The 21,916-nt window shown below is 41.4% G+C and overlaps 1 protein-coding gene across 3 annotated transcripts in view; it reads right to left on the reverse strand.

The window, feature by feature from the left end:
- Positions 1-21,916, reverse strand: part of LOC146858930 (P2X purinoceptor 1-like) — a 725,716-nt gene that overhangs the window by 188,979 nt on the left and 514,821 nt on the right. For all 3 annotated transcript variants that reach the window (XM_085649572.1, XM_085649574.1, XM_085649573.1), the window contains exon 7: positions 12,498-12,639. In XM_085649572.1, the coding sequence (XP_085505698.1) occupies positions 12,498-12,639 (142 nt within the window). The remainder of the gene's footprint in view (positions 1-12,497; positions 12,640-21,916) is intronic.

Consider the following 21,916-nt stretch of genomic DNA (forward strand, 5'->3'; position numbering starts at 1 on the left):
CAAATGTGTCACATGTCTTTATTTACACAAAACATTTCATCAATAATATTATTGGTTACAAACATACAACAAACTATTTTTTACTATATTTCTAATAACCAACTCGTTACTTCTAAAATAACACAACCTATTTCTACTACACACAAATAAAAGCAAAATAAAATATTTAAGTATAAAAATCTAAACTTAGATAATCATAATCCAACATAAATCATTCTGGAAAAAAACGGTTAGGCATAAAGGGTAACATTTACTATTTTCACTACAATCTAACCACATTGGAGGAAGGTGTTGGATACTAAAGTGGTGACATATACTGTTCCCACTCCAATCTAAACCAATTTGGGGAAGGAATTGGACACTGAAGGGGTGACATTTACTATTCCCACTCCAATCTAACGATATTGGGGGAAGGTGGTGGACAATAAACGGGTGAGATTTACTATACCCACTCCAATACAAACCAATTTAGAGAAGGTATTGGACACTAAAGGGGTGAGACATTAACCATTCCCACTTCAATCTAAACCAATTTAAGGAAGGTGTGGACACTAAAAGGGTGATATTTACTATTCCTACTCAAATCTAAACCAATTTGGGAAAGGTGTTGGAAACTAAAGGGTTGACATTTACAATTCCCACTCCAAGATAAATGAATTGTTCGATGCACCAGGAAATAGCCTGGAGGAATGCCACAATCCTCGCATAATTGTTCGAAGGGCACAAGGGCACAGTTTTGGAACAGGGCGTCCAGCTTAACCACCCTGTCTGATTCCCAGAGCCCTATCGCCTCCCTCTCAATCAATTTCCTGAAAGGCGGTAGGGTCCTGACACAGATCTCAAGCTTGTACGGTGTCAGGGTCGGGGTTAAACTGAAGCTCCTGGTGTAGCTGGCATATGCTACGGCCTGTAGGTTATTTGAGTGTGGGGGGGAGTTTACCCGACGGTAATAACTCATGAATAACTTGAGCGTCTCGATCCAATGTGGGTATGCCCAGTCCGACTAGGTGTCGATCTGCTAGCCAGAGTGACAGCCACTGTAACTGCGCTGCAATGTACTAATGTTCATAATTTGGAGCCCCTTAGCCCCCCTTGTCAACTGGCAGCTGGAGCTTCCACAGTGTGACCCATCTACGCCCCTTGTTCCTGATAAAGATCCCCAGCATATCATGTAAGGTGCGGAAGGCAGAGCTTGGTATGTGAACTGGCAGATTATGGAAGTAGTAAAGGAGTCAGGGGAGCATTACCATCTTAGACAGTGAGACGCGCCCCTGCACTGTAGGCGGCAACGTGCTCCAGAAGGCCATCTGTGGCCTCAGGAAGGTTATCACCCTGGTAAGATTTTGGGTGTTGTTGTATATTTGAACACCTAGATAATGGAAAGTAGACGGCACCCATCTCAACCGTTGGTATCCCACCATGAGGAGTTGCAGCTGGCATGTTGGGCTCACCAGGAACAGATAGATCTTGGCCCAATTCACTCCCAGACCTGAGGCTTTCCTGAACTGTTCAAGTACCAGTTCAATGCTTCCAAGCCCGTGTCTGATGTCCGGTATGTAAAGAAGAACAACATCCGCGTATTAGGAACTGCATGATGCTAAGTTCCCAACAAGATGCCCCACTACTGCCCGGGGCACCACAGCCACTAGGCTAAAGACTCCATTACAAATACGAATAAGAATGGCAACAGTGGACATCCCTGGCATGTGCCCCAACTGATCTCAAAGGGGTTCAATATAAGCTGACCCTGGACCATATAGAATAATCCAATGAGGCAAAGTAATCTCACCGGAAGCCCAAACCGCGAGAGCACAGCAAACATGCATTCTCAATCAACTGTATCGAATGCCTGTTCTAGCTCAAGGGCCAGTAGGATAGGGCCACCTTCCTCAGTCTGTGAATGCTACATACGTTAAGGTTAGCCTGCTGTTCTGGTGGTCTGCAACCGGCCTCAATATGCTGGTGGAGCTGATGCAGGCACTGCCAAGAACATTACGACCTACATATCCACCATCCTTTTCATGGCAGTGAGGACACCCTGAAAAGGGTGTCGGACATGCAGGAAAGGGGATGCTAATAGGGCCCCCTGCTGGATCTGGGCCTAGGGTTGCATGCGGGGGGTGCCCCCTTGAAATTGTACCCTGTTCCTGCAGGGTATGACATGCATTCCACACCGTGCAGGAATGTGCTGCAGGCGCTGTCACAATGGGAGTCTGTTGTTAAGGTTCTCCTATGAGCCTTATACAGCCGCTGCCGTGAGACCTCTGTAGCACTGTCAACCCGCCCTGGATTACACTCATAATCCGTCCGGTGGGCACACAACGGGCTTGACGGTCCTCCTGTTGACGCAGCAGTGGCAGACTGACAAGAGGCACACCAAACTCGTAATAAGGCCCTGAAGCTCTTTTGTTCAATACTGCAACCAAAGTGTTACCCCCAGACATTAATTCTAATTATAATTCATATCCCAAGAGATATTTTCGGGTATTGTATTCCGATTCAGTTCTAGATAGCTATTTCCTAAATTATGTCCCGTTATTAACAAAAATGTATTCTCTTTTAGCCATCTGAAAATATCTTCCCATTTCAGTAATTGGTCGGATATCGTTAATGTTACATATTATTTCTTTTTATAAATGTCTCTTGCAAGTTGGAGGCAGGTTCTTTCAACAAGCTGGAGAGTAGTTTGACATAATTTATGTATGGTATTACATCTTCCAGAGCCAGCATAAAAATACTACAACTGCCTAAGACAAAGAATGTCTTGGCACTCCCATGTTTTAGAATGTATTAATGCAGCTTCCAGTGCTGTGCAGATGCATCATTCTTCTATTCCGGGTCTCAGTTCAACAATTTTATAAATTTATTGATGCTGTGTCTCTAAAATATAGCCAGTTTGATGAGAGCCATCAAGGAACCTAAAATACAGAAGAGAGGTATAAGACCTTGGAGAATGTTAGTGCTGAGAAGTAACAATTCTTCACAAATTTAAAAAAAAACAGCTATTTACGGTGGAACTCCCTAGGCATGTTTCTCCCATCTTTCCCCTGTCTTTCCTCGGTTGCAATCAAGAAGTGGGAAAAGAGGAATATTTTTAAATTGAGACCGGAAGATGGTAAACTTTGTGGCAGAGACTTGTTCAAACAATACCCCATATGAAGTATCCTTTAGTTTTTCTTATAGACAGATGGTCTCTGTCCTTAATAGACTCTCCCTACCCAAAATATATCGTACAGTCGGGTTGGTCAGGAAACTCTTTAGGTTTGAAACAGTGAACGGTTCACTGAGTTACTGGTATAAAGAACTTCGGCGGGATAGTGATCACTCATACTTGGATGAAATGGAGGGAGCGGATAGAGATGGACAAGAGAGACCTGATCAAAGTATTTTGAATATGGATTTTCATTGCTGAAAGGGGCATATTTTCACAGAAATATGTTTTTTAGCACCCGGATGCTTTATCATAGCCCTGAGAGGCTTAACAAAATGTTTGAAATTACTACTAGAAAATGCCCTAGATGTAAATGAGTAGGAGATTGGGAACATATGTTTATTTTGTGTAAGGCTGCTTCCGAATTTAGGATGCAGATTTTTTAGTATACCCCTTTAAGGTGGGAAGCAAGGTTAAACCCTAACCCTACACTATTTTGCTAGGTCTCGCTATTTTGTTTGGGAAGAAATGTGCACAATTCATTTATATTTCTATGTCGGTGGCATGGCCTATTATATGTCACGGAAAGTATCCTGTGAACCCCACATTTGAGGAGTGGGTTAGCAAGATGAGTACAATCAGCACAAGGGAATACTGGTATTATGCCCGGGTGAATATTATACAGCCTTCTAAAAAGGTACAGGGGTCTAGGAGAACTAGATACAGATCCCACGCTGCACTTTATCAGTACTATGCTGATATCGCAGCCATTTCATTCTTTGGTTGGGTTTTAGAACGAAGCCAGTATCCTAGTTGCGCTGTCACTTTACTGTGTCACCAAGCAATCAGTAAGCCTGGCCATATAGGCACTGCACCTGCACCGTCATTTTACTGTGTTGGTCATTTGGTTGGTATTATGCATCTTCAGATTCACTTTCAAATGGAAGGAGAAACTAGCATTTTACAGTTTTTTCCCAGCATGTCAGTTGTTATAAGCACTGTGGGGCATATTAGCAAGGAATTGCGATATGTATCGCAAAACGCGCTTAGCGCGTTTATTGTTATCGCTGGATATGTTAGCGGAGAAAACATGCTTTTAGCAACGTTTATCTCCATTGTGCTCATATATCCAGCGATAGCGGCGAAATGCCTGAATATCGCTGTAAATCCAGCGATATTCACGCATTAACGACAATGGGGACTTAACCTGACAATCCACCTCCCATTGAAGAAACAGGTAAGTCATATTTTTAGCAGGTGTTAGATTCTAGCGATAATCGTGCTTAGCGTGACTTTTTTTATCACAAAGCCTGTGTTGCTAATAGGCGATAGCTGTGTTAGCGACTGCTTTCAGTCGCTAACAGTTTGGGTACGCCCACTTTGCATGTCATTAGCGATAAATATTGCTGACATGCAAAGCGGGCCACAAACCGGTCGCTATCGCCTGAAAGCTGTCGCTAACTGCTGATAGAGCGATAAAAATATTGCCGCTTTAGCAGCAAAAAGTGCCGCTAAGGCAGCGATATTGCCCTTGCTAATATGCCCCTGTATTTGTACTGTTACTTTATAATGCCAGCCATTAGGGTAACAATAGGTCTTCTGCATTGTCACTTTACTGTGTCACCAAGCAATCAGTAGCCTGATCATACAAGCACTGTATCTGCACCCTCACTTTACTGTGTTAGTCATTTAGTTGGCAGTATACATCTTCCGATTTACTTTCAGATGGAAAGGGAAGCAAGCGCATTATTGTTTTTTTGGCAGCATTTAAAATGTTGATGAAATGAGTACTGTATTTACACTGTCACTTTATAATGTCAGCCATTAGGTTAACTATGGGTCTTTTTCCAAATTTTGTCTGACATTATGGAAGTCAGCATTTGGTCAGTATATTTTTGTTTGTGGATGTAAGACTGCTGGACATTGATATTGCATGATCACCCTAAGATGCTTTATGTTTTAAGTAAAATGAACAACATTAGTGTTGAGCTGCTATTTTTTTCCCTATTTTTTTCCCTATGTCATTTTCCTTGCAATTTGACAACTTTTTCGTCATTTGAAACAGCGGAAATTGTCTGAATGAAAACTGTTTGAACTGTACCCCAAGCAATAAATAAATATACTTTAAAAAAACTAAAGTTATAAAAAACTTTTCTTTGTTCAACATAATTTTCTCATGTCAAATTTTTAAACATAATTTTAACATACAATTTTTCAGCATATATCAAATTATTGTATATATTTTATACTATTATTCAATGTAAACTTTTTTTACACTTTATAAAACATTTTTGGCAGGTTTTCTAAGTTTAATTAAAAAAAAAAAAAATATATATATATATATACACATTTGTTCAACATTTTTGCAATATTTCCCTTTTATTTCTATTGTTTTGTTTCATTTAGCAGCCATTTTGTTACCACTACCCTCTATTTTGTACCCTATTTGTGTTATTTGTAGTCTATTTTCCCAGAACCAGATAGCAGTAAGGGGCTTCTGTTCGGAACAGGTAAGCCTTTTCTTATTTGTCTTTTTTTTATATAAAATTTGCTGCATGTAGAATATTCTACACTTAGAGCCTGATTAAAAGTAAGATGGTCTGACCGCCGCTTTTCTCAGTAGTCCAACTGCCCGAATTCTACCCTGGCGGTCAGACCAACACAAGACTGCTGCCACTGCCAGGACCCTGCGGCAGTGGGGAAATCGACGGGGATGGATTCTGGCACCGCCATGCTTATTTTGACCTTCTTTCTGTTGGCCTTTTCATGGCGGGCACCTCACCGTAAAAAGGTCAGCGGAAAGGCAGGAAAGGGGCCCCGGATAGCAAGCCTGGACGTTTTAGCCTACTGGGCATTGTGGCTAGGGGCATATGTTGTACCCCCTATGCCTGCACTGACATGTTCGCATTGTTTTCCATACAGTGCTGCGGCATTGCCTTCTGGCTCACACTGTGAGCCAAACCATGCTGCTGCCACCGGCAAACCGCCGGCCTGGTGGTCAACTCCAAATGCGATTGAGACCCTTATGGGTGAGTAGTCGCGCTTAACAAATGACTGATTGATTGATTGGAGGGATGCCTCTGGCATGCCGGCATTCTCCCAACTGCAGCAGCAGTGAACCGCTGATCTCGGAATCACCAGCTTAGTGCAGATTTTTTGAGGTATCGCCATATACTTTGATTGAAATGATAGTAACAGCCTTGTATGGCTGTGTGGCGGTAACATTTTTGAATGACTTTAAGCAATCACGTCTTGCTCAAAGTCGGTGATAATTGTTTGAGGGTAGTAGTTATTTGTTTTATGGTTTATATGGTGAAAGAGGTCATAGGATGTGCTGCTCTGCTTATTTGGTAGTAGGGCATATATAAAATGTATATTTGTGTTTGATATTCACCATGTATGGTGTATATTTGAGTGAATAATTTGGGACAGATTTGTTTGACATTGGCTACGTTTTACTAATTTAACTGCTTTAGGGAACATTAGGATTGTGTTCTCATTATTTAGGTTGTCATATAAAAGGAAAGGTTCCTCAATGTGTGTAATTGTTAATGAGTAATGAATAATGAGTAATATGTAATGTGTAACGTGTAATTGTTAAATGTTCAGTTATTTGTATATCTTGGTATCTTCTAGAGGCAGGTGGGGTACCGCTGGTGGCTTTTTTAGTTCTTGCAGTTAAACATTTTAAAGTGCAGAGAAGCTAGAGAACCCCTCCTATGTGTTCGGGGGCTTTAGGTAGTATATCTTTAAGGGTTTTGGTTGTGTGGTTCCTGGTGCTTGCCTCTCCAATATCCTGCATGATCTCCCTTACTTTTCTTTCTGTAATATTCAGGGAGATGGATGTGCTCTCTTACATGAATTACATCACATCATCTTTTGTAGGTGCCCTCCAGTAGCATGCATTAGAATAATACTTAGTACATTTCCAGTTTATATTTTCCGATGATGCACTTTTGTTGGCTGTAGGTGTAGCCCAAGTGATTTAGTAACTGCTTTCCTTTCTGTGAAACAATATATTCTGCAGCTTCTGTCATTGTATCTGATAGAAGTGTAATAGTGTAAATATATATAATAATTTAACGTCTGTATGATTATTTCCATTTAAAAATATGTAACTGCTTCTATTTTGTATACTTACATGCATGTTGAGCTTAGATGTTTCACACGGTTTTACAGCTTTTCCATTGGGGATTTTCTAATATGGAGCAGGTGCTTTATTTTCTGTTGGTTGAAAAAAACACAACATACTTTTTATTTTTAATGTTAATTTGTTGGTAGTTTCAAGAGTTTGAGGTCGTTAGGTTTATTTTTGCTTGCTATTTGGGTGAGTTTATAGTTTTTTTTATAAACTATTTTTATTAAATTTTAAGCCATGGTAATTGGCATATATGAACATATGGCACACATCTAGCACAGTACAGGATGAAATATCAGGACAGCAGAAGGCAGTAGCACTCAAGCAGTACCTCACATAGAGCGTACATAATGACAAGGAATACATAGTAATGACCATCTCAAATAATTTGGCCCAACCACGTCCCCATACCCGCCTGATGTATATATACTTACTTTCTTATATCTTTTTACTGGTTTGTGATAGTTGTTATTTTCTGGCAGATATTTGGTTTTTCACGTTGCCGTTTTTTTGTCTATATAAAGAGATAGATGTTGGAGAGTGTTTTAATATTTGCTTATTTACATTTTTAAGTTTAATAACAATGTTTTAGTTTAAATATAAGTTTTACTTACTTGGTTGGGTAGTTGTTTTGATGTATATGTTTCTTCTTTAATGGTGAGATGAGAGAATCCACCAGAATTTCCTTGGCTTGCTGAGTTTGTCATTTTTTAAGTATTTAGTTGTTTAATTTAGTGTGCCTTTATTTTTGGCAATTTAATTATTTGTTTGATTGGTTAAAGTTGTTTATAGTTTTCTTTTATTTGTTGGTTTAATCTTAATTAAATCTTTTTTTTTATCAGTTGAGTTCTTCTATAGAAAACGCTCAAAAACCCCTCAAGGTTTTATTTTTAATGCATATAGTTTGAAATTTTTGAATATACATTTATTATATAAATATTTATTACTTTTTAGGTTGGGGTTTAAATGTTTGCAGTTAATTCTAATTGTTTAGAGTTCTATTTTTTATATTTTAATCATATAATGTATTGGCGTGTATGGTTAATAGTTTGTGAATGTAATATATTTTTATTTAATCTAAAAGTGTGGATTAAATGTTTTGCATTTATTTGAAGTAATTTTTACAATAATATTGTAGTCGATATTGAGTGAATCGATGTTTTGACATATCATATAGTTATTTAAAGGTCACAATATTTTTGATTCTGATATTTTTGTTTTCTTTATAGGTAAAAATGGATATGTTTAATGACTTTATTTATTTTCTCGAAATTTGTGATTTTACTAGCTAAGTATAGAAAGTCAATATGTGTTATTGATATTTAATTTCAGATTTTTTTTCGATATTGTATGCATTGACATTCTGTGAGTGATCCGGGGAATATCTACTCTATATCATTTTGCATAAATGGAGTCTGTATTCTTTAGTTTGCTACTATGATTGTGAAGCCGCCAGTGATCATATCAAACTTCTTGCTTTTGGTAATGCTAGGAACCTCGCACTGCCTTCCAGGAGGTTGTCTCTAGACTGAGGGCTTAATTTAAGGCTTGGTAAACAGAGCACAGCTCATCAGGGTGGTGGACATTACCTCTGCCACCCTAATGAAATATCATTTGCCAAATATAGAGATGACAGCCGGCCCAGCAGTCTTCTCTGTATATTGAAAGGGACTGGTGTCATGGCAGTTAATTTCAACTTACAAAAGGTTTGTTTCTGAAAAACAAAAAAATTGAAAACGTTGGATGGATGCCTGCCAAAACCAATGGCAGTTGTCGACCCAAGGTTTCAAATTGTTTTGGTTTTTCAGAAAAAAAACTCCTAAAGCAGGTATTTGCTACTGAAAACAAAAAAGTAATGACACCTGTGCCCGGGGAGTTTTCGCTCAGGGAATGGGGGTCATTATTTTTTTCCTGTCTCTTACTGACAGGTTTGTCCTCGTATAATGGACAGGAAAAAAAAGAAATCACACCATCCACTCTAAGTAGGGTGGGTGGTACAATGTTCTTTCTTTCCACCAGCCCTACTCTGTCGGAACGTCAGAGGAAGTATTCCATTAACAGAACAGTTAAGATCCACTAATCTCTGCATGAGGCTGGCAGACAAGGGGTTTGACAAGCAGGGTACTCCATCGTGTTTGCAGTCGAGTACCTTGTTCTGCAAATTCTAAACCGAGCCCTGGTGGTCATTAACCATCATCCTTTTGTCAGCTAAAATTAATTTTAATGCTTAAACTGTCATACGCAAAATTAGTAGGGGAATGTTTTGCAATAATCAGCCCCTTGCTTAACAAATCGCCCTTTCTATCAACATTGTCGGAGCTAGGACAAGCTTCGATTTTCAAACCCCACCACAGAAAGGGATATTTTTCTAATGGTACATTCATAACATTGATTCCTAAATTTCTCACCCTGTTAGACCACATGAACTTACAATATTCTCTAGCCTCCACGCAAAGCCTAATTGTCTCTTTATGTTATTACAAGTTCATTTAATTGAAAGTAATTCTACAAAATATATCTTACTTGAAACAACTTCGTTGAGCCCTTCAAGATATTTGAATAGATGGAAAAGATTACACCTATTTAGGATGTTATGTAGGCCCTCTCAAACATAAGCAAGGGGTTAAATCTAGTTTTAGTTGGCCAAAAGCCCCCATGGCTTATCCCTAATATAAAACAATTGCTCCCCCATACGTGTAAATATTGTTCCATCCAGTGATCAGGTGTGACTGTTGGCATAATCACTTGCTTCTGAACATGGCTCACATCTGTAGTCAAACATATCTAATGTCAAATTACAGCTGGTCAGTGGTAATGTCTTTAACTGGTGGCATGTTAAATTATGATGTCTGTGCTATGTGCATAAATATTACAAACACCTTATCAGAGAGTATGATTAATGCAACATTTTGGGTGCTACCAACATCCAAACACCTCTTTTAACAGCATTGCAGTGGGTCATAAAATGTTTAAACTCAAGGTGAGGAACATAGGGCATAATAAATCAATCATATTGGACCCATTATCAGCAACAAATCCAACACCAGGTTTAAAAAAAATATATTTTTGTCAGTTTTGGTAAAATTGACAAACTTTTATTTTCATAACAACTCCCTCTACCAGCCCCCAATGGCGACACAACCCCCTCCATAGAGACAGACTGCTAATTATATGTATCACAATACAGTCACAGCATGTGCTAGACAAGCCACACAATACCAAACTTGATTCATGTGGCTCTACTGCACACATTTCCCCTCCCTGTTTACTCATTGTGTGACACGACGTCATCCATCCCCTTCCACGAACCCTACGCTTTAATGAATTTGTTCGGGCAACCACATACAGTATATATTTGCTTCACCGCCCTCAAGCACCTGTTCATATTAGACTCCCATTCCTGTCCCGCTGGGCCCTGCTTCCTGCCACATTTCTGAATTTCTGAATGTTGTCTCTCTGTGCCACCATCAGGGCCAAATCCTACACAAGGTTGCTGCACTTGGCCATTGTCAAACCACCTGCTTCAACTTCAACCCCATGTCAATTCCCTTGCGGTACTTAGCACCAAAGCCTTCCATGCAAGAATGCAAGAAGGTGCAGGCTGGTGAACCTGACACTGAATTTGTGATTGTGTGCTCCATATATCCATGGTCAAGTACACCGTACTGGCATTCAACCTGAGAACTATATTTCCTTCTGAGATGTTCATGATAGGTATAAATGTGCTACAGGTTACAGGGAAATGTAGGCATGATTAGTAATTTTCTAGTTATGATCTGCAAGTGGCACTATGTTCCTAAGTATAGACCTCTCAAGAGAAGAGAAAAATAAGAACTCCATTGGTTGTGCATGCTCACTTATGTGGCATGTTGGTGTTGTTCTGAACTTCTTGAATTGATCTACTATTTCTGATATTGCCAAGCACTTGAATGATGGTGATGGTACGGGCCACTACTCTGGTTGCAAATATTACCACTACATGTTCTGCATTAATGCCTTGTATGGGAGGCAGCCTGTTGCTCCTGTTAGGCTACGCCATGGGGACTGTGGGGCCTAACCATGTTAAGCCCAAAAACTGAAGTGGTAGCTTCTCATATGAATATTTTCAGATAAGGTTCCCTGTAAGGTTCAGGCTTTCAGGTGCAGAGTGACAGTGGCAGAAAAATGGCCCTTTTCCCTATTTGGAATCAAAAGATTCACACCAATGAAGTATGTTGTGGTCTAAGACAAACTCCATTGCATTTATTCTCAAGTCATCATAATCAGGCATTAGGAATATTACCATTTGATTGTCAACCTATATGATTTTAAGACTTGCCTTTTGTAATACAGCCTCCAGTGATCACCGTCATGATTACCCAAAAGCCTTTTTTTAGGACTGGTATAATCATTGGATTAATCTGAGGCAAACAGCCTAAACACCATTAAAACTCTCACTTAATCAAATTATGAGCTAGCTTGTGACCTGTGATGGAAAACATCTGGAACCCAAGCTATTTGTCTCATCTTCCTGTTGGTGCGTCATTTGATAACAAGGGAGGGATAAGCTGGGCCCACGTTTTAGCACATTGTATTACATGGTAACACCTCTGTTTAGCTTATTGCAAATGTCACTTACCACCTTCCTATAGACTACCCAAGTCTCAATGATCTTAGGGCTCTTTTAATTTGTCCAAAAATGAAGTCCTCCCATAGTATTGCCATGTAAGGTATTTAATCACTGTCTTGACGGGGGTCACAAACATTTCTGATTGCTGTAACCTACTGGTTTCCTCAAAGTACTCTATGATTATATTAGTTATTCCTTTTGTGATTTCCTCCATTAGACCTTTTTCCCCAAACTTAGCCCTGAACGAGCTGCTTCAAATTTAATGATACTTTCCTTATAACTATTTTTTTATCTTGTCATTGATATTGTACTAGAAATCTCCTAATTTGTGGAACCCTTTGCTGAACCTATGGTTCTGACAAAAGATAACAAAAACATAAAACAAAGTGCAGCTCTAACAGTAATGCTATCTTATACCCAAAGGTAGATTAATAAGCAGAATGGGTTTGTCTAAGCATACGTTTCCAGTACTCGGATAATATGCAGATCAAATAAGGACAACAAGACAACATACTATGAAAAAGGCATAATGAAAAAGTCACAAAATAAAAACTGTTCATAGAAGGAGCATAAATTCACCTCTAAACACCATACAGTACCTTATAGGCCAAGGCTGCAAAATCCTGCCCAGATTCTGACACCACATATCCCAGGCTAAAGACAGGGCATAGGGGGTCTGTCTTTGTGTGGTAAAGGCAGCTCTGCAGGTACTGTTTTGTAATTGACTCAACCAGATTGCGCCTGAAATAGGAAAAGTCACAGGTTTATTATTTGGTATTTTTTTTTCAAACATATATTTTTTATATAACTTCACTACAGGAGGGGTAGGAGCACTGTAGCACTTTAGCATACAGGTAAACTAATAGCATTCACAGCAGTCAATTACGAATTTCCCATTGCATCCTCCTAAAACATTCCTCCCCAAACCTCCCTACCCTTCCACAGTTGTTGGTGTCTCAAACTATCATCTTGGAGCCATCAAGTGAACTTAGTTTTTCCAAGGACCATAACAGCGCACTCTCAAAAGCCTCCAACAACTTAGGAGAAAAGACCCAAGGGACCCATCTTGATGGCAACATACGCACTTGAATGCCCTTGTAGAGATGGACCAGCAGTAGTCCTCAAAGGAGCTGTGCGTCCCTTTGATTGCTAAGAGGTTTCTTCATGACAAGCATTGATATCGGTCTGTGTAGAACGATTAGGCATCTGAGAGGTTTCTGCTTCCACCATTGAAAAACGATTGCAAGCTTTACAGTCTCCAAACTTTGCAAGGTCACATATCAGTCTGTCTTATATAGATATAGTCGCACCTATCTGATTTTAGCTCTACTACACATGCCCCTGGACCTAAAAGGCATAAGGAAGTCAAGTACCTCCCAAAGTGTTTTAGCCACCTAAATGGACGGAGCTTAGGACAACTCCATCAGATGGTTGTATGTTTGAATCATGCACACATTTACCATGCATGCCTTTACATCATGGTCTGAACCACAAATGTATTCCTTTACCAAGCAAGTCATTACAATGTCTTGCCTTAGGGAGAGCGCTTGACTTTGGAATAGTATAATTTACTATTACAACTCTTGTCTGTGTAACAGTAGGGAAAGTGTTGAACTTAAAGTACAACAACTCTTTCCCTAAGGCAGGTTGTTGTAATGACTTGCGGGGTAAAGGAATGCATTGTAAAGATGCTGGGCTGCATTGAAAAGGCACAGCGTGGTTCAAGCTGTGTTGTAAAGTCTGTTTCCCCAATCAGATATGCAAGGTGTCCTTCCACTGCTGCACAGACCCTTCAGCAAGCTGGTGAGGCAATGGGAAGCCTGCAATTAATTTTAACTGGGGAATAATAATTTTTTAATGCATCTATAATCTTTTTTTAAAATAACGTTTCTATAAGTGTTTTTTCTTGAGATATCCCTGTCTTGAGCAGGAATCAGTGCCCCAAGGAATTTCTGCCATTGATTCATGTGCAACTACTCATTGGAATGGACAGCGTCCACAAGAAAAGTGCATAATTTGGATATTATCAAGTTTGTACCTATCAGTTTCCCAAACATTTTCTCAAAGGTGGCCTGTCTCTAGTGGCCGCATTTTGTATGATGTAAAAGTTGTCAGAAGACCCTGGACCTAGCTTTCAGTATGCAATGAAAGAAGTCACTCTTTAATTTAAATTATTTTAATTTAATTTAACTTTAAACAGTCCCCAACAACTTTCTCCATGGCGTCCAGCCCACATGAAAATGTGGTATGCTATGGACTCTTCCTCCTTTTTTAAACCCCCATGACAACCTTTAACATTCAATTCACCATGGGACACACATGAGGCTACCGTACCATAGCCCAACAGTACACTATAATTACCTCAATTGCACAGCTCAGATTAGCATCAAGTGCATTTATCGTTAATAACACGAGCCATTGGTCTTGTTATTAATTTTTATGTTATTATTATTTACTATAATTTAATGGTGATATAGCAAGATCTAATTTAAGGTAAAAGGTCTTCGTTTCTTCTAAATTGCTACTCGCACCACTGTAGCTCTGCATATGTGAATAATTATTGTACGATTTCGATTGTTGACAGCTCTGCCAATTCATGTAGATCTCTATCTTGTTGTTACAATTGTATAGAATGACAGATTCGGGTACTAGTGTCCACTTGCTGTTTACTTATTTCCTTTGTCAATTTGGTTTATCGTCTCCTTAGTTGCTTTGATTGTATTCTGTAAAACTTTCAATAAAAATGATTTGAAAAAAATAAATAAAAGAAGTCACTCTCTACAATAATTAGGTGACCTTGAAACAGATAAATGATTGATGGGAGTATTTTTATTTGAATCATATTTATACCGTATGTCCATAATAGGAACAAACAGATCCAGGAGTTAAGGTCTTTTTAATTGTCTACAAAAGACAAGGAAATTGTCATTGTATAATTGGTATCTGTTCAGAACTTTTAATTCCTAAATATTAAAAATTAACTTGAAAACATTGAATTTATGCCTTACATCATTTGAATCTGGGATGTAAGATTTTATATTTCTGATCTGTTCATATTAATCTTTCATCTAGAAATTGACCAAATTTCTTTGCATATGCATTTACTAATTTGGTCATGGATGATTCAGAGTCTTTCAATGTCAACAGTCCTTCATCGGCACTAAGCTACCCATCTGACTGGCAGGACGAATAGCCATTGCAACGATATTATACTTATTCATAAAGCTGCCCATACCATTAGCACCAGCCTTTTAAAAAAACTTAGATCCAACATGATTACCCTGGTCTAGACTGGTAAACAGCCAAATCGCCTGGGAAATCCTAATACTGCCACTCCGGCAGGTTGGGATGGGAGCACCAGATTTTCAGTTATACACGTACTGCACACAAGCCCAATTTCAGCATTACTGGCTGTATTCAACCCTGTACCAACCTTATGTGGCCATAGAGCAGGACAACGCTGCCCCACTACCGCAGACCACAGCCCTGCGCCAGCAATATAAATGTTCTGCTAAAGAAATAGATACAGTGAAGACTTTGAGATGGGCGTGGAATGGATTAAAGAGAAGAGCGGGCTTATCGCTTTCATAAGCCCCTTCCATCCCATTGACAGAACAGGCACTCAAGCAGCCTCCACATCACTAGATTCAAAGACTTCTACACTGATGATGTATTCATGACCCCTCTGCAATTGATGGACAGAGACACCCTGAACCCATCAGACACACTGCTATACTACAAGCTTAGAGCTCCCTATAAGAAATTGCACAATAGATTTCCAACCCCACCCCCTACTCTTGCACCCCTGGAGCATCTGCTGATGGAACCGTCGCCACGCAAATAAGTTACTCGCCTGTACACCTCCACACAAAATGCACCCTGTAGCACATCCTTGTGCGCTAGAGATCTGGAACACCGATCTTGAGAAACAGATTACAATGGAACAATCATTGTACTGCTGAGGCCCGTTGGAATTACTGTCCCCCAACTATAGATTAAGATTAATCCACTTCAAGTTTCTATACCAACTATATCAAACTCCTTTACAGCTCCTGAAAATGGGATTAAGGACAGACAACAACATCAGGAAATTTAAGGCACCAGACGCCACTTTCCTGCATTTGGCATTGTAATTTCCAGTGATAGCGGAATATTGGGACCAAGTGATCAGAATAGTGCAGGACATTACCGGGTGGTTACAGATAGCATAACACCAGTAGGACTAATGGGCTTTGTCAAAGAAGTCCCCCAGGCTAACTGACGCCTGACCGCGATGGTGCTGCTAATGGCTATACGAGAGCTGGCGATAAGGTGGGGGAGGAAAAAGTGCCCATCCACTGACTCCTGGATAAAAGATGTTATGTACTGCCAGGAGCAACTCTCCAATTTCTGAGAACTGATACCATCTGCCTCTAGCAGGAAAGACCTCTGGGCCCAACTTCTAGATTTACTCAGGCATGGGGAAGCTCTAACCCTTCCCCAGATATCATCTCCCAGAGATATAGTCACCACTTAGCCTTTAGTCCATCTGCTTTGAAATACAATCACTACACAGGTGAGACTAATTGCCGTCGGAGCAATGGAGGAGAAAGATATTGACTATACACCATGTACTGTGTTAATTGAGTTAGATGTTATGTATATTACATGCTGATAGCTGAGAAGTCCATGTACCTGCTGATGCACAGACATATAGAAGACTGGAGCTCTTGTAATAGGATACTGTCCATTTCACATTTAATTGTTGTATTTATGCTACTTACTCTTTAACATATTGTATAATGGCTATGCATCATGGAAATGTGATGGTTTCACTATGTATATCACAGATTTAAAATGTTCATTAAAACAAAAAGTCCTTAAAGGAAGATTATGTATTCATCTGAGCTGAAAGGTAATGCCTCAATACATTCAGAGGTTCATATGTGTTCAGCAAGTGCTTCTATGTGGCAAACATATTAAAGAGGATGTCTTCATCTGTCCATTTAGTGATATTTTAGCTGTTGGATTGTCATAAATATCCATGACCAAAGATATGAAGTGTGATCCGAAACCAATAATTCTCATATACTGTTTTGGGTTGGAAAACCCCTCTCATGGTGATGGACATATAACCCCTGCCCTGAGTGCCACAGCAGAAATCATGTCTGGATCACTGGTGCTGGATTTTATTGTCATGGGTGAACACTGATCATGATTGAGGGCAATGACGTAGGTCTGTTTAAAAATTTGCAGTTTTGTTGGACCAGGAGGATCGCCCAAAGCACTACCCTCATAGTGGTGAAAGGCACGGGTGAGCATAACTTCCTTAATTTCATGTAGCATATTAATACAGAAGTATCTAAGAATTCCACAAAATTATGTTGGAATTACCCGAGAAGCGTAATTTTGCTTTGAGCACTACTTAGTGCAAACATGCCCCCTTGCGTCCAAAATGCACTTAGTGATGCATCTTGTACTAAGAAATAGCACGAAATATAACAGAACACGAATAATGGCCGGCCTATCGCTCACTAAATATGCTCTCGCTGTAGGATTTTTTCCCCTAAATGACTCTTAATTATTCAGGCAGGAGTACTCACATAATTATTGGTAATTCCGAGAGTAAGATTCTCTTCAGGCAAGAATCAAATGAATACTTTCCACAGCAGTAATGTGTAGAAGTAACTTTATTCCAGTAGAAGAAGAGGATCCCATCCAGCTCCCGGCAGCCAACGGCTACTATCCCCACATTCATATTCCACCATGACATACATATAATTCCAAAGCCACCCTAGACATGACATCACCCACAAAAACCCAGATACCACACAGAGTCAAAGAGTAATGTGAAATAACAAAAATGTCTCTGATTACTCTGGAGTAATTAAAACTCTGCCCAGTCCTAGTGAAAGGCTACTACCTTTGCCAGGAGTTAAGCAGCACAATCGCTGGTGGAAGCATACCGTGTAGTATACAGTAGAATAAACAGGCTTTTTCAACCATGACACTGGAGGAAGGAGAGCCTGGATCCCTGGCACAAATTCAAGAATTCTGTTTGATTTAGAGAGAGGTCACTGGAAAGGGTCTGGCCACATCTTAAGAATGAGATTGAACTGATAGGAGAATCATAGAGAGTGGGAATGAGGCCATGTAGCAATGTTTTGATACAGATACCACTGTGGATGACATCCAGGTGTGAACCTCTAGTCACCCCCATGGACTTTGCTGTGGGACTATCAGATTTGGAGTCACTCACACTGTGACAGTCTGCTTTATGGAGGAAGGGCAGGGGAGAGGGCACTTCGAAGGAAGCACCCCAACAACATACTCTTCAAAGACTCAGACCCAGACAGGCTGTGCGAGGAGGGGAAGATGTGTGACCAGGGCTGGGCGGCGAAGGGCTGCCAGTCTCCCAGCTGACATCCAAGACCAACAACCCCTGGAGCACCAGTGTCCGCCTATTTGCCAAGACCAGTGAGCCCTGTGAAAAAGAGGAGAGCGCTGGAGAGAGCGAGATTCAGTGAGTGATCCTGTTGCATCGTTCCCTGCAGCAAAATGTGAGGAGATGGCTGCTGCACTGATGGCTCCTGGGCAGGGTCAAGTTGGTAACTTTGTATGCCAGAGGGTGCTGCCTTGAAGTTTGCTGTGCTGACCAGGCTGTTGCCCTTGTGTGGTGTGTAAGTCCGAAACGGTGTATGCCAGCTTGATTGAGTCCATCATCATCAGGAGAGGCAACCACGGTGACTCATGTAGGCCCGAGCCCCGAGCCCCGACTGAGGTTCAGAACCAGAAGTCACTGAAATCCCCCTCCCCTTTGTGAGGAAGACCAAGGGAAACTTGCAGTTGCATCAGAGGAGCACTAATGGACACTTAGCCACGGCCCCTGATGAGCCTTATGTGTGATACTCACCCAAAGCTGCAACTGCCACGCCTGTGAGAGAAACACTCAAGGAGGTTCTGGTCAGATAATACCTGCTAGTATGGGTAAGACTGAGCAAGGGACCAGAAGGCTGCCAGATAGCGCTTCATGGCTGGAACACTTTTAACTTTTTGAACAGGAGTCTGAGTGAGACTCCTGAGACTCAGACAGCTAGTGGGACCTAACATGAATGTTGCCTATAGAGAATGGGGAATAAATACTGCCCCTCGTGCGGGGGAATTGGGACTCAGGGAATTGTGTGTATTGTTTGTGTATACTGCATTTCACTTTGTGGTTTCTTTTGTCATAATAGAAAGTATTTGACTGGACAATTATTTATTGCTGTTATTGAACATATTTGAGTTGTGAACTCTGTTCACCCCTCTGTGTCTATCTCCCCCAGAGAAGTCCTGGACTGCTTGACCTGCGCTATCACTGATGGTGAAGGGCTGCAGAGATACTAGGCCCAGTTGCTCAGGTTCCATAGTTGGTCAGGCCACGGATCATCAGGAGTAAAATACCTCAATCCCCCAACGGTTGGGCCCTGTAGCTCCTGCTTGCCCTGTGGCCCTCTGAACAGGGTTCTAACAGCCTGTGTCAATGAAGTTTGAAAGTGCATGAGGACACCAATATTTTGGTATTTTTCTGCACTTTGTTTTTTACTCAGAATACTTTTCTACTGATACTTGAATATTACATTCTACAATGTAGTACTCTATTCTTTTATATATGTGTATTTACTTGTAATCAATAGGGGTGGGCGGAATTTGCGGAATTAACCTTCGCAAATTATCGCGAGAATGTTTAAAATTATCGCAAACAAGCAGAAATATCACGAAGATGCGGAAGTTTTTTTCCGGCATGTTCGCGAGATTTTCTGCATGGTTGCGGGTCGCCAACTTACCCATGTGGTTGCTTGCGGGCGCGGCCATCTTGTTTTGAGTTGTTCTCGCGGTGCATGATCGCGAGAAGAAAGACGTGATCGCGCGACGCATGACGTCACTGCGGGCACGAACTGTCGCGAGACAGCGCAAATGGCTAAAAACAATACAACATCTCATGGAGAACGCGACCGGATCAAGAAAACTTGTCGGCGAACGCAGGGATTCAGGTAAGGCGATCGCGCGCGCGCGAGAATGTATTATTTTACAGCGCGAGCAAGAAACAAATTATCGCCAAGCTGCGGAAACCGGAATTTTTGACATTTTCGCGCTCTCCGCGGAACGCAAAAATGTCAAATTATCGCAATTTCCGCGAACGGAACGAAATTTTTGCCCAGGCCTAGTAATCAATAAGTAGAACGCTGCACTGTTACTGTAGACTGGTTAAGAGTGGCTAAAATATGAGAGTCTTATGCGCACATTAGAAGTACTGTCTGGTTGAAAGCAGCACTGCGCATTCGTTCTGAAATTGCCTCAGTCTAGAGTTCACTAAGTGTTAATTGTCTTTTGCCAAAAACTTGGAAAATATACAAGAAATAATGAATTGCTTGCTCTCCTCTGAAAAGAATTTGAAGTAATCGCTCAGAAGTCTTTTATGAAACAATTTGCTCTCTCCACAGTAAATGGATAAGAGATATCACTCTGTGGTCGTGTATATTGCTTGCTTTTCTGGAAACACTAGTTTCTGTCAGATTTTGAAAGTACAAGACAGAGAACAGCTGAGAGAACCCCAGACGCAAGGCTGTCTCACTGTTCAAGAAATACCTGGAAACTCCCTCGACGGCGGTATGGGAACCGCAACAAACCTCCGAGAATACTGCTGAACAGGCGCGGTGCGTCCATTGGGGCGTGGGGGCGTAGCCCCCCCGCCCGCGCCGTGCCCGCAGCTGCAGCTCCCTCCTCTGTGACTAGTCTGTGAATGTCCGCAACCGCTCCCGAGTCCTCCCTCTGTGAATGTCAGTCAGCATGACGTCGGACCGTGGGCGGTCCGGTGTCATGTTGACTGACATCATTGTCATACGCCTTTGGGAAAGGCAGCACAAGTGCGCATGAGTGGGCATGGAGCTTAATTTTTTACTCCGTGCCCAGTCATGCGTACTTGTATTTTTGCTGCCTTGCGCATGCCCATTAGGAGCCCCTCGGTCTCCTAAATGGGCAGGCGGCGGGCGAGGAGTAGGCGGTGCCGTCAGCCAATCCTGGCGCTGCTGCAGCGCCAGGATTGGCTGAGGGCCGGGTTGCAGTCACTTGCGTCACGTCACGTGGACGTGGTGTTCCGGACCGTTTGAAGGGGCAGAGAGGCGCCAACGCAGACCAGGAGAAGAGGCGGTCAGGTAAGTGTTTTTTAATTTTGGTTTTAGGGTAACCTATAGACGCTGTATAGAGTAAAATTATATCCTCTGACTAATGTTCATATTTAATGAAGAAGCCCTCATCATAAAACGAACTCGTTAGTTTCTCCTTGTCACAGAGCGAGCATTAAATGTCACTCTTTACTCCGGCCCCCCTACTACGCTTTCCCTAAACTGTTTGGTAGGCACACTTGTCATATAAATCCACATATAATTCTCTCTTTTTCTGTACAGGTAAAGAAAATAAACGTGTAAAGGCAGTTACTGGGAGGCAGGCTTAGGGACTGCTTTAAATTCACCCCTTATTGAGTCTGGGCTGAAAATCATTCAATTCTGCTGAGGACACACGGGCAGAGTGTATATAAATATCTCGGGCTCTCCAGATAGCCGGCAGATTTATTCCGCTGCCAAGCCTGCAGAAAATTGACTTGTTTCATGGAGGCAGGCTATTGACACATTACCGCGAGGAGGGTTAAGAGAGAAAGAAGCGAGACCGGCTCCCCTCTATTATACGATAATGTAATCAGCAGTGTGGGAAATGGCTGTGGGTAAAATGGCATCACTGACATTTATATTAGAGGATATTGATGGCAGGAGCTGTGCCCGCATCTATCCTGCCTCTCGCTTCCCGGGGATTGACACACAGGCGCTTGTTGGCTGCCTTTCCTCCCCAGCTCCTACGGCGGAGCGCCTGTCCTCGCGCCTCCGTCTTCTCTTTCACTTGCCCCCTCTGTCGCTCCCGCCTGTGGGTCCCCCTATGCCGCCTCTTCCATCCCCGCAGATCTTTCCCACCTTGCCTCAGACTCAGTCCCGCGGACACCCCTCTC

Source organism: Triturus cristatus, chromosome 3_2 (genome assembly GCF_964204655.1).
Source record: "Triturus cristatus chromosome 3_2, aTriCri1.1, whole genome shotgun sequence".
Classification (NCBI taxonomy): Eukaryota; Metazoa; Chordata; class Amphibia; order Caudata; family Salamandridae; genus Triturus; species Triturus cristatus.